Source organism: Marmota marmota, unplaced genomic scaffold, assembly GCF_001458135.2.
Source record: "Marmota marmota marmota unplaced genomic scaffold, marMar, whole genome shotgun sequence".
Lineage (NCBI taxonomy): Eukaryota > Metazoa > Chordata > Mammalia > Rodentia > Sciuridae > Marmota > Marmota marmota.
The window spans coordinates 8,335,630-8,349,487 of NW_026000164.1; the positions used below are offsets into that span (position 1 = coordinate 8,335,630).

Below are 13,858 nucleotides of genomic sequence, written 5' to 3' on the forward strand. Positions count from 1 at the left end.
CACAGAAGCAGCATGAACTCAATTGCAAATCTATGTGGTTAAATCTTGTGGTTAGTTACTGATTCTCAGGGATTCCCCCCCCCGCCCCCCCCCACACACACACTCTCCAGTAGGGTTAAAACAAGCAGGTTGCATTGATTTCTTCTGTGTTAGGCAATTGTTTTTCTCATTTACTTTTACCCTATAGAAGTACCCCTATGGTGTCTGAGCTTTGTCAGGGGTCACCTTTTAAATTAAACCCTTTATATGGGAGTACGTTTCAATATTCTAGACTGGAAACTTCACATAGTCACTCCTCATACATTCTCTAGGGTTTTGCAGAAAAATCATGGTGAAAGCCAGCTTTTCTGCTTGCTTCCCTCTATATTTCCTGGTTTTAGTTTTGTTTTCAGTTTTGTGGATTACTTGTTTTCATGTCATTTCATTGATGCATTAATAATATTTTGTATATACAGCTTCATCAGTAGTTTGATTCAAGATATCTAATCAACTAAATTTCTAGAATCAAAATGCTATGTTGACATCTTATTAACATATGACACTTACATGGAAACATATATCGGTATAGCATAAATATATAGCTTTATGAATTTTTTATGAATTTAATACATCCTTGGACCAATATTTAAATTCACTGAGAAAACACCAACAATATTAAAAAAGCTCTCTTGGGCCAGTCACTAGTTTTCCAAGGGTCAATATTATTGTGAGTTTTAATTTCAATGGTTAGTTTTCTGTATTTTTTTTTAAATTTAAGTAACTATAATCCTTCTGTATGTAATCTGTTTCTAGTTTCTTTCGTTCTCTAACACATTGGTGAGATTCAACCATATTGTGTACAATGTAATTAATTTATTTATTCTCATTGCTGTACAGTATTTCATTAAATATATCAGAATTTATTTAAACATTCTACTGCTGATTCTACCAAGATGACAGAGACCAGGGTGGCACCTGGAATGAAGAAACAAGAACAGTAATATTTAGTGGCTTCCAGTTGTATACTGTTTGGATGGTGCTGGTGAGAAAATTCTAGTATGAATCTTTTAGCTAACATTTCCATTGGGTATAGACCTAAGAGTGATAAATAGACTTTAATTTAAAAATACACATGTAACATTTTTTAAAGGCAAAGTGTCTAAGGAAAAAAATTACAGGTCAATTCCTCAATGTACAAGTTGAACTAATTCTTTTTAAAGAACAGCATAATGTTTCATAGGGTGAATTTTTAATAAATTGTTCATTCATTCTTATCTCAATATCTATTTCAATGCTTTCAGGGTTTCATGGCAGACTACCTTAGGGCCACTCAGAAGAGAAACCTAGAAGAAAATCAAACTCAAGGAAAAGTAGAAATAAAAATGACAAGGGAGTTAAAGACAGAGCTAATAGTATGGCATTTGATCAGAGAGAGTAGGTAGAATCAACTCATGTTTTGAGGAAAGCATTGGGAGTTATAGAAAGTAAACAAAAACTTATGGGGTAAAATCAAAAGAAAAGAGCATATAGAAAACTTGCAACACAGGAAACTTGCGATTTGATCAGTTTTTTTTTTTTTTTATGTCAAGCTGTTGAGAAATGATCCTAGGGACTTCCTTTCTTCCCCTCATTTGCCTTTCCTGTCCATCCATCCAGTGGGCATTATGGAGCACCTGATTGTGACCTAGTGAAATGGAGAATTGAAAGAATAAAGCACAGTTTGGAGCCTATGCATCCTCTACTTTGGGGAATTGCAATGAAACCCTTAAATACTACAAGAAGTATTCTGTCCCCTTCACTACTGAATCCACCCTCTCCTGGAAGGTAGTGTGGGTGCTGTTTTATAATAGGGGAACAAATCTTTACAATGGTGCCCTCCTACAGCCAATTTGGGCTGGAGACACCTTCTCCTTGGGTACTTAGCAAATAGGGACAAGGGCAAATAGAGGGATGGTGAAGCTGGGGAATTCATGGGGGCCACACAAGTGTCCTCCCGGCCTTTGGGACCAGCCATAAAAAGGCTCAGGTGGCTTTCTCCAGGTTATATTCTTGAGCTCACCAAGCTAGACACAAATGAGATTCAAGACAAGACCTAGTCAGGCATGAAGCCAGGTCATGGCTCCAAGGTCAGACGTTGAATCACACCCTTGGTTAAAATGGAACTAGAACTAGGACCAGTCCAAGAAACTCCCACATAGAAAGAAATTCTATTTAGAGCAAAGTCAACCAACTATTTATGATTTTTATTTAGTTTTTTAGTTGATTAAATTTATTAAATTACAAAATAGTATATGTAACTATCAAAATGATAATAAGGTATATGAAGAAAAATACTTCAAACTAAACCATCTACAAGGAATACTTCAGATAAATACTTATAAATAATCCATTTATTATCTAAAGTAACTGATTCTAATACTTTGGTATATAATTTAAAATATTAGAATATATTTTAGTATTAGAATCTACATAATTTTTGTCTTTATACAAGCATATAAAATAATTTAAAATTGTATAAAAATGCATACTCTTACTATAACATTAAGTATAATGATATATAAGTATGTAACATTTTATATTTAATATACATATATACACATATATATATGTAATGGGAAAGAACACACACCTAACATATATATGTATATATTTGTACATTTATACATATATACTTACATAAATATATGAGTACATATGTATATGTCTATGTATAACGTGTATATGTGCATTCTTCTATGAACCTTTATTTCTTTTTCCTTATAGTACATATGTATATGTGAATGTATAACGTGTATGTGTGCATGTGTATGTATACATATGTATACACGTGTATACATACACATGCACACATACACGTTATACATACACATATACATATATATATGCATATAATTAATCCTTCCTTGGAAATAGTTTATTATTCTATATAAAGATCTATTCTCACCGATTTTTTTTTTTTTTTGGTTAGAAATTTCCCCACTGCACTCCTAAGGAGGGTGCCAGAGTCTCTATAGAGGGTTTGGGACCGCATATTGGGGCAGAAACACACAAAGCAGGACCTTTGCATCCAGGGGTTGCAGGCCAAGCTCCGCCCCTAGCGTGCGGCTGCCAATCAGCTCCCGGGACGGCCCTCTCCTCTCCCCGTCTGCGGCGCTGCCCACCTCCCCGCTTCAGGCCTCCCACCACTCTTTCCACCGCTAATTTTCGAGTCCCCGGGCCGTCTGCCCCCTCTCCTGGCCCCATCCGCTACGGAAAACGCCCTCCCTCCTCTCAAATAGTCGGGTGTGGAAATTGCTGGACCAACGGTGAGTCTTGTGCAAAGATGGTTTCTGGAACGGGAGCAGGCCCGAGCGCACCCATCGAATTAGGAGCAGCTCGGGGCGCAGGTCACGGCGGCCCTGGTGGGAGAGAGGCACCGCAGCGGCCGGGCGCCCGCGGAGCTGCGAGGGTGGGCGGGTTCCAGGACCGGGAGCGCCGGGCCCCGCGGCAGGGGTCTTTCAAGAAGGGTGCCTTGAGGCTTTCCACCTCTGCTCTTTCTGCTCTTTTCTGCCATTCTGGCTCTTAGTTATTTCGTGCTGAACTTCTTTCCTCCCGGACCCAACCACCAAGAGACTAATACATCTCGCCCCTTTTTAGACATCTTCTTTTTTTCATTTTAAAGCTGCGTACAGAAAATAATATATCAGATGCCAACATTTTTACCACCTTTCTTCAGCACTCCGCCCTCCCCTCTCTAAAATAAGCAGTTAAAACCCTTTTTCTAACCCTTTTCCTGCGCCATCCTCAGAGGTTAAGTTGGATTGTATCTTTCCAGGGTACATTTTTGTCCTTTGTTATTTTTATGTAATGTCTGCACCTTTATTCTGAATTTAGTATTTCTTTCATGAAACTCATCGCGAGGTTTTAACCTGCCCTACTATTAGTCCTGACATTTCAGATCCGGAAGGGACTTGGCATGTCCACAGCCCTTCTCATTTAGCTGAGAAACCTGAAGCCTGGAGAAGGTAAAGGACAAGCCTACTGAATTGAAGCCCTAAAATAAATCTATAATATAGATCTTAGTTTTATCCCCATTTTGCAGAGAATCAAACTGAGGCACAATGGAATTAGGTAGCTTGTTCAGTCACACAGCTGGTGGCACTGAGATTTGAATCCAGTCCATCATCTGACATTCTGAGTATCTAACCATTATACAATCCCATATTTCACATGCTAGAGCTGGCACCTGTAGCAGAGGTGAAGTCACCACATAGACAGGTGTGGTCTGCCAGAACAAGCAATTCAAAGAGGGGAGAGCAACTGTCAAATGATTTATCAGAGAGGAAAGAACTGTACATTAATATGTTTTAGCTACCCATTGTTTGACAAACGGATTTTGACAATAGGTATTTTTATGCGTTACGAAAGTAATGCATGTAACAATACAATCAATGCAGAATTATGTAAAAAGTTGCCTTTCTCCTATTTCTCAGGCTAAAAATTATTAACTGGTAAACATGTATCCTTCCCCGCCATAATACGAATATATACATAGTTTCATTTTTCCCATTATAAAATCGAAAGCGTATTTAACAATTTGTACATTTGTATTTTTCCTTTTCCAATGTGTCAAGGTGCATTCCCCCAATACTAGATTTAAACTCTTAGTAAGAATTGTAGTTCGTAGAGCGTAGGTCCCATAATTTGTCCATCTTTTTCCTAATAAATAGAAATAAACTAGAGAAGTTTGTCTTTAATAAAAACGGCCGTCCTCGCTCCTAGGATGGGACCGCTGGGCGTCCCTAATCTGCCGCAATGCCGAGCCGCCAGGCCCGGCGACACAAAGAAGCGCTGTCCCCTGCCAAGCGCCGCCCCCTTGGTCTCCCACTCCTGCCCGGGAGGAAGTGGGGAGGAGGAGACTCGTCGGGAGCCGCTCCTCCCCTCCCACTCCGATCTCCTGGATCAGGATCCCAGCTCACGGATCGTTCGTGCGGTCAGTGCTCTGCAGGGAGCCCCTTCCCCTCCGAACCTGAGTCCCTCTAAGCGCCAGGCCCTGCCCCCTCCCAGCTGTGGAAACTGCAGGGTGACCTGGTGAGTGGGCCCATCGGAAAGCCTCGCGGGCCGGGGAAGGGGCTGGTGGCGGTGGCCTCCGCCCGGGTGATGAAGGCGGACGAGGCCCGAGGACCGGGGGCCGCGCTGGGGTAGCTGGCCGACCTACAGAGGCGCGCGGGGGCCCGGGTGTGCCCTAGTCGGGACGGAGGCTCCCGGCGCTGAGGGTCCCTGTTTCTGGGGGCGATTTTCCCTGCTCTCGGCTGTGCACCCCGTGCCGCAGTGCCCCGCTCCGCGGGTTCTGACATTGATGCTGGCGTGCGCCTGCTTTGTGTGGTCGACTTCAGACAGGCCTGGCACCGAACGGGCTTTACGCGTTGAGAATACCTGGAGAATGCCGAAGGCCAGGGTGGAGGCAGGGCTTGCTCAGGACCACACAGGTAGCTGGTGATGGAGCATCATCCTGCCCTACTGCGCTTTGACCTTTGCAAACAAGGTCTCTAAGACTGAGATCTTTCACCCGCTTGAAATGTCCCCTGGAGACGTGTGTGGGAGGGTGGGGCGGAGGAGGGGATCCTGGTGAGATACCCCACCTCATGCACAGACTGCGGTGTCCCCTGCCTGGAGAATTCTCTGCCAACCCAGCGCTACCCTCCTCCCCGGCTGGCCGCCCCCCACCCCCGCCCCCGCCCCAGGCCCCCTCTGCTCCACTTCTGACGTCACCCACTCGCTCTATGCAGACTGGCTCTGGGCCTGGGAGCTAAGGAGGGGAGAGGGGAGCCGGCACCGGACTCCAAGCTTATTACTGACAGCCTTTGGGAGATCTGGAGGACCTTTCTCACACATTGTTCCTTTGAAAGAAATCCTGTGAGGCTAGCAGACCAAGGCGTAGGAGAAATGGGGAGAGATGGAGACCAGCAGGGAGAGAGCGGGGGAGGGAGAGATTGCGCGCTAGCGAGTGCGCGGGGGCGGGGGAGGGGGCGGGGGCAAAAAAAAATAGGAAAGGAGGAAAGAAAGAAAAGGGTCTTCTTGCTGTGGGCAAGGGCTCCTCGATTATGTAGCTCTCCTGAAAGTCACCCAGCGGAAGTGAGCAAATATGAGTGAAAGACAGGGAGTAAGGGAAATAGAAAAAAGAGAAGTTTTGAAGCTTTACTACTATGGTAGTGGGGAAGGATTGAATGAGGAGGCCCACTAGAGAGGTTTCAGAGATACTAACAAAGGTATGGGGGGGGGGGGGGNGGGGGGTTGTGCGTTTTTTATTTTTAAGCAGCATGGTAAGTATATGCAATTTTACTTAATTTTAAAATTTTTAAATTATTATTATTTGAACTTCTCTATCCTTCCATGAACATTCCATATTTTATATGCATGAATTAAACAAAAAGAAATTTCAAGTTAAAATTAAATAAGATTTAGCTCCAATTCTGGCTTAGTCGAAGTTCATAGACAGTGAAAAAGATATAAGGTTTATAAGGAAAAAGAAATAAAGGTTTATAGAAGAAAATGGCATGAAGAAGAAAAAACAAAGAATTGTGTGTGTGTGTGTGTGTGTGTGTGTGTGTGCGCTGTTAATGAGTTTTGAAGTTCAAGCTGTTTACTGAAGAAGTGGTCCTGTGATTGCCCTTACCTTCAAATCCATCATTCAATCACCCATCCACAGAACACCTGTTCATTCTCCTGGAGAATTCAAAGAATAAACTGTGTTTTATGACCTCAGGCACTGTGCATATCAGTATCTAAAATCAGCTACAGTAAAGGGCATAGCCCCATCTTCCCTTCCATACATTTCTCGCAGGGAAAACCCTGTTTGCATCCTGTGGAGTACTTTATGGTAGGAGTAGAAAATCTGTTCTCTCCCTGAGTTACAGATTTGCCTGGGTGTCTTTTGCTTTGGACAGCGGCTTCAATTGTAGCAAGCCAGAAGGGGCAAAAGTGGACCCAGAGAGAAAGCAGAAGCTAGGTCACTCCCCCTGGGAGAACAAACAAGAATTCAGGCACAAAGACAGAGCGTTTGGTTCAAAACCAAATGTTATGTTCACTGATAGCTGGTTAAAGTAATAACAAAACTGGCTACAGAGTTCAAGGAACCCTCAGAGAAGAGGGAATCAGAGATACATGTGGGCAGATGGACAACCAGACAGGAGGCAAAAGAAGACTTTTAGGGCCAGTAAGATAGGATCACTTGATCAATCTACCTAATCTTTTACATACTTAGTCATTTAATATATGTTTACTTGCTTGGTTGAACTTATATTATCTCAGTATTCTTTGTACTTGTAATAATAACATATACAGCATTTCAAAAGATTCAGACTTGTACAAAGATGAAAAAAACTATTCACTTTTTCCCTTCCTAATGCGGTCAAGGGTAGTGCATTCAAATGTGGCCACCATAAATTTTCTCTGTATGTAAAAACCCAACACTCAAGGAATGCTTCTATCCTCTTGGTCCACTTCATTTCCACTTGGTTCTTCATTTTTCCGTCTATATTTGTAGTTTCATGTGGCAGTAGCACCTTGAGCATTTGTCTTCAATGCTGTCAATTTCTGTAAAAACTTTCTAGAAGAGGAATCGCTATGTTGAAGAATAGGTTCGCCTTTGAGTACAAGTTGCCACTGTCAGTCACTTTCAAGAGTGCCGACATTCTTGGTCATTGCTCAGATAGCTATAGTGTCCCCAGATCCCTTCCACCAGTATACATTGTTAGTAGCCCTCATCTTCTTCACCTTCTTTTCTGTGTCTCCTTCTCTTTCTCCTAGTTTTTTTTTTATCTATCTAATTATTTATTGACAATCTCAAGGATAATATGCAGTATATCTTTCATTGCTTGATTAGTGATATTGAGCACTGCTTCATAGACGGGGTCATTTAAATTTTATCCTCTAGGCACACATTCACTTAGAAAGGTGGTATTTCTGTAGATAGAAGGATGTGGGAGAGGGGACGGGAAGGAAGGAGAATGGAAAGAGAATCTGAAATGGAAGCAGGCCCTGTCCAGGGGCGCCAGACAGTCTGGAAGCTACAGGAGCAGGGACAGGAGATAAAGCTGGAAAACTTAAGGAGTTGCCAGGTGCGGTGGCCTCCCAGACCAGGAGAAGGGAGTCAGATTTTCCCCTGTGGACACCAGAGAAGTTCTGTGGTTTTTCCTTCAGGTCAATGATATGATTAGATGGGGTTTAAAAGAATGAAGTAGGAACAGATCCTAGTGAAGTAGAAGCTGGATTGGTTTATTCCAGACGTGAATCAGTGAGGACCTGAACTAGGCTAATGGCAGTATGCTCAGAAAGGACGTTAGGATATTGACCTGCTGGATTTGAGAAGGACAGGAAGAAGGGACATTCTGTGCTCTGTGGTTTACTCTCCTGATCATTTGTGGGCCCAGGATGGGCAGGGAAGGGGAAAGCTTCTTATTAACCCTGTGTTGATTGGCCATATCTTCACAGTAGTTCTTTGAGATAGGAAGGTAGTTGATGCTTGTGAAACTTAGAACAGCTATTGTTGAGGGAAATAATAAATTTGACTTCTTTAGTGTTGAAGACCAGTGATAAATGGCTATGGAGTGCATTCATTCTGGGTCTTGAACTTATTAGTCACCTTGAGACCAAGGCCGTTTTATCCATGACTGTGGAAGACACTGTGCCCAGGCCAAGGACTTGTTGAGGACCCATCAAGATACTTGGGAAATAAACATGAGAATCATTAGCACCAGCGTTAACATTAGTCTTAATATGAACTGAAACCCAGGAAAACTATAAGATCAGAATCAATAAAAATTTGTTGTTTGTAAAACCTAACATTATTTTTTTTTACTTTACAAAAATCCCCTATTATTCATATACTTGAATGATTTACTCTTAACCAAGTGGTCTATATATATGGAAATGTTATGGGAAAGGGTGTTTGACCTTTGTTTTTCCTTTAATCCTCAGGAAAACCTTATGTGATTATGGGATCATTCCTACATAATGACTGCAGAGACTATGTCTGAGTTCTGTTGCTGGGATCTCACAGTTGATAATACATGAAACATAAATCCAGACAGCCTTAACTCCTGAGCTTGTCATCATTTTGCACATTACCTTGAAAGTCACTGTTACGGTTTAAATGGGTCCTTCAGTGTTGGTGTGTTGTAATCTTAATTGCCAGTGGCTCTGCCCTTGGGAGTAGATCAATGCCATTATCAAGGTAGTGGGTCATGGAATTGTCCCGGCAGTGGGTCTCTGATAAAACGATGACTTCAATCCCCTTCCTCACTCTTTCACACGTGTTCTCTGCCCTTCTGCCTTCCAGCATGGGATAATGTGGCATGAAGGCCCTCTCCAGATGTGGGCCTCTCAATCTTGCACTTCCCAACCTCTATGATTCTAAGAAATAGATCGTTGTTCTTTATAAATTTTCAGCCTCAGGTGTTCTGTTATAGGTACACAAAATGGATCAAGATAGGCAGCATATTCTCTGATAAGAGACATAAAAATAGTAGAATAAAGATGAAAACAAAAGACAAACAAACTTTAGGACTCACATATACCAAGAGGAGATAAAGGAGAGAAAGTTAAGTGGTCTCAGGGTTTGAAGATAAAAAAAGAGGCTGCCTGGGCCACGCTTAGGGTATGGTGAGCCTCATGGATAGGAAGAGCCACCATGTGCACTGCCACTGAGTGGTCAGTGAAGACATGAAGCCCGAGGTGTCCTGATAATGGAGGCATCTGGTTTTGGAGGTCAGTCTCAATCAAGTGCATGCAGCAGAAGTCAGACTGTGGACCATCCTGGAGGCAGAGCTCATGGTGAAGAAGCCGAGGACACTATGTTCACATCCACAGACACTTACTTCCCTCAGCTGTGTCCCAGTGCAAGTAAAAATCTGTCATCATTTCAGAACGTGTTGTTCCTGGCTGTCTGGGGCTTTCATTGAAGCCCCAGAGGGCTTCTGCTTCCTGCTGATGCAGCCTGAGACTTTGCCCAATGAACAGCTTTCTCTAGGAGCCCAGACTGTTCATACTTCAGTTATAACTTCACCGAGCTGAGATTAACAAAATCAGGGTGGGGCCCAAGAAAGCAGAATGGGCATCTGGGGACAGCATGTGGCACCAGGGTATTAGTCCCAGAGGCTGCCATATCAGATGACAACAAATAGGCTGGCTTAAAGTGAAAGGATTTTATTCACTCACACTTACGAGTTCAGATCCAGGGTCAGCAGTGTGGGTTCCTTTTAGGTCTGGGTTTTGCCCGCAGTCCTTGTTATTCCATGCCTTGTAGACACATCACTCCACCCTACGCCTCCCTCTCCTCAGCATCCTTCCCTGTTATCTTCATCAGTCTGTGACCAAATTTCCTCTTTGTATAATATTGGTTATTGGACAAGGCCCACCTTAATCCAGTATGACCTCATCTTACTGTGGTTATGTGATTACACCTGCAGAAGCCTATTTCCAAATAAAGTCACATCCATAGATACAAAGAAGTAGGATCTCAAAATACCTCTTTGAGGAACACAATTCCACCTTCATCCCTCCTTTTTTGTTGTTGTTATTGTTGTTTTGTTTTATGGTAGAAAAGTGTCAGACTCTCCAATCCTGACCATAAGAGTCTAAAGAGGACGGGACACAGGGGTTCCCCTGGACAGCAGACACTCAGAGCTCGAGTCCCTTGGTGGTTGGAATAGACTCGTCCTCAGGGTTGGGAGAATTGCCCCAGTTAGTAGAAGAGAGAACGCTCTGCTGGTTTTTGTTTGTTTGCATGTTTGCCCATTCTCCACCAAGCTGAGCCTTTGTTTTCTTCTCTGCAGAAACCAACAGAGCCATGGCGACTCCCTCTGCTGCCTTTGAGGCCCTTATGAATGGAGTCACAAGTTGGGATCTCCCTGAAGATGCCGTCCCATGTGAACTGCTGCTTATTGGAGAGGCCTCCTTTCCCGTGATGGTGAATGACATGGGCCAGGTCCTCATTGCTGCCTCCTCCTATGGTCGAGGCCGCCTCGTGGTCCTGTCCCATGAGGACTACTTGGTGGAAGCCCAGCTCACCCCCTTTCTCCTCAACGCTGTGGGGTGGCTTTGCTCTTCCCCTGGGGCTCCCATTGGTGTGCACCCATCACTGGCACCTTTGCTCAAAATCCTCGAGGGCTCTGGAGTGGAGGCAAAGATTGAGCCAGAGGTGAATGACTCCCTGGGAGTTTACTGTATCGATGCCTACAACGAAACCATGACTGAAAAGCTGGTCCAGTTCATGAAGAGAGGAGGGGGCTTGCTCATGGGAGGCCAAGCCTGGGATTGGGCCAACCAGGGCGATGATGAAAGGGTTCTGTTCATGTTCCCTGGGAACCTGGTGACCAGCGTGGCTGGGGTATACTTCACTGACAATAAAGGGGACACAAGTTTCTTTAAAGTCTCCAAGAAGATGCCCAAGATCCCGGTCTTAGTGAGGTGAGTACCTTACCCCAGAGTGGAGTTGGCCTCAAGTTAAGAAGCAGATGTGGCTCTTATCTTCTGCGTGCCTCCAGCCTCATGGAAGAAAATCGGTACTCAGATGTGGATCCACATCGCCACATCCACCAACCCCAGCTCAGTTTTTAAAACAGTCCTTATCATGGGAGGGACAAGGTCCTCAATGCTTCTACCTTCCCAGGCCAGACCACTTAGATGTTTGATGGGAGGAACTCTGTATTGGCCATTATATCCCCCAGGGTCCAGGTTACCAGCCCCTGGAGTCCTCCATAAATTTATGGAGGACTTAACCCAGGAGGCTCATGGGAGAAGGTGTCCTTCAGTGGAAATGTGAGGAAAAGGAAAATGGGAAGGACCCTATAGGCCAAAGTCTAGAGAGCAGTAGGAAGGATGGAAATGGGAAGTCAGATGTGCTTAGGATGGAAATAGGAAGTGAGGATTCAGAAGTGAGGACAGCAAAAATGATGGTACAGTATGCTAAGTGTTGAACTTAGGAAGGAATTTTACCTCTGAGGGCGAAGGCCCAGGTAATGGAGAATGCGCAACACCTATAGTACGTTAAAATTCTCTGCATCCTCAGAACAAAGCACATGGATATTTTCCACAGTCGTCCTTTTTAACTTCCAGATTACAAGGAGATTTCAGAGTTTTAAAAATTGAGCATCTCAAAGATAAATGTGATTCCCTACATAGTTTGAAAATAATATCTGGGCAGGTATTTATGAGTTTATTTAGGATCTGCACACCCTTGGAGGGCATTGCTAGTTAGAAGTTAGATGTATAGTGAATAGAGAGTAAATTAGTAAAACCGAAAGTTATTAGTTGAAAAAAATCAGCAAACGTGATTAACCTCTAGATTATCTAACACAACAAAAAAGACATAATAACACAAATTTTGAATTTCAGGGATGGAGAATAAAACATTAGTACAGATTGTAAAGTCATTAAAAGGATAATAAAGTTTACTACAACTTTATGCCAATAAATTTGACAACTAAGATAAAATGGACAGATTTCCTGACAGACACAAATTACCAAAATTGGCACAAGAGCAAATATAAAATACGTAAGTTGAATTATAATTAAATATCCCAACACTAAGTGCAGTGTGGCATCCTAGATTGGATTCTAGAAGACATTAGTGGAAAAACAGGTGAAATTTATATAAATTCTGGAGTTTAGTTAGTAGTATTTGACCAGTGTTAACCTCTTAGCAGCATACCATGGCTATATAATAGGAACATTACAGAAAACTGTGTCAAAGGCACATAAAAGCTCTCTTGTACTATATTTGCAAATTTTCAATTTTTTTAATTTCAAAAATAAAAATTTTATTTAAAACCAGCAACAACATGAATAAAACCCAATAGTTTTACAAATTATTTTACCAAACATTCAAGAAACAAATAATAGCAATGCTACATACAAACTCTTCCAAAAAAATTGAAGAGGAAGAAAATTTTCCAAAAATTGATTTATTAAACTAGCACTTCTATGATACTAAAACCATAGAAAGACATTTTAAGAAAAAGAAACAAAACTTCAGAACAATATCCCTCTTGAATATGGATGCACGTTCTTAATAATACCATAGATAGAATATAACAATATATGAAAATGATAATAGATCATAACCAAGTACATCTATATTGCACATAGATAGCTGGTTTAATATTAAAAAACAAAGTTAATTTACCATATTAATAGAAAAAAAAAGAAAACCATGTCATTTCAATTAATGTATCAAAAAAATTGACAAAATTTAATACAGAATCATAACGTAATTTCAACTAAAAAAAGGAACTTCAATCTGTTAAGTGGCATCTAGGTAAAGGCATTCTTAATGGTGAAATACTGCATTCTTTCCCCCTAGAATGAGGGAAGGCAAGGAAGGATACCTGCTCTCATCCTTCTCTTCAACATTTCACTAAAAGTAGTAGCCAATGCAATAAGGCAAGAAAAAGAAGGTACACAGACTGGAAAATAAGAAATAAGTGTGTGTGTGTGTGTGTGTGTGTGTGTGTGAGAGAGAGAGAGTGTGTGAGAGAGAGTGAGAGAGAGAGAGTATTTTGTTTGTTTTACTTCACACTGCAATAGTTGCTCCTTATCTATGAGGCTTACATTCCAAGATCCCCAGTGGATTCATAAAACCAGATAGTACTAAGTTGTATTTATACAATGCTTTTTCCTATACATAAATACCATTAATAAAGTTTAATGTATAGGCACAATAAAAGAATAATAACAGTTAATAATGAAATAAGGAAGCATAAAATACATAGTAAAAAGTTATGTGAATGATGTCTCTCTCATAATATCTTGTTGTACTGTATTCACATTTCTTCTTGTGATGATTTGAGATAATACAGTGCCTTTGTGATGAGATGAAGTAAGGTGAGTGACGAGGGTA

The 13,858-nt window shown here is 42.0% G+C and overlaps 1 protein-coding gene across 4 annotated transcripts in view; it reads left to right on the forward strand.

Annotated features, from left to right (window-relative positions):
* The window catches only part of Tcaf1 (TRPM8 channel associated factor 1), a 45,359-nt gene that overhangs the window by 14,920 nt on the left and 16,581 nt on the right, over positions 1–13,858 (forward strand). The window contains exons 1-2 of one of the 4 annotated variants that reach the window (XM_015493735.2): positions 3,110–3,284; positions 10,794–11,427. In XM_015493735.2, the coding sequence (XP_015349221.1) occupies positions 10,808–11,427 (620 nt within the window). In that variant the 5' untranslated portion in view covers positions 3,110–3,284; positions 10,794–10,807. Of the gene's footprint in view, positions 1–3,109; positions 3,285–4,871; positions 5,050–10,793; positions 11,428–13,858 lie in introns of those variants that run through there. The other 3 variants (XM_015493737.2, XM_015493734.2, XM_015493736.2) reach the window with 3 other exon arrangements.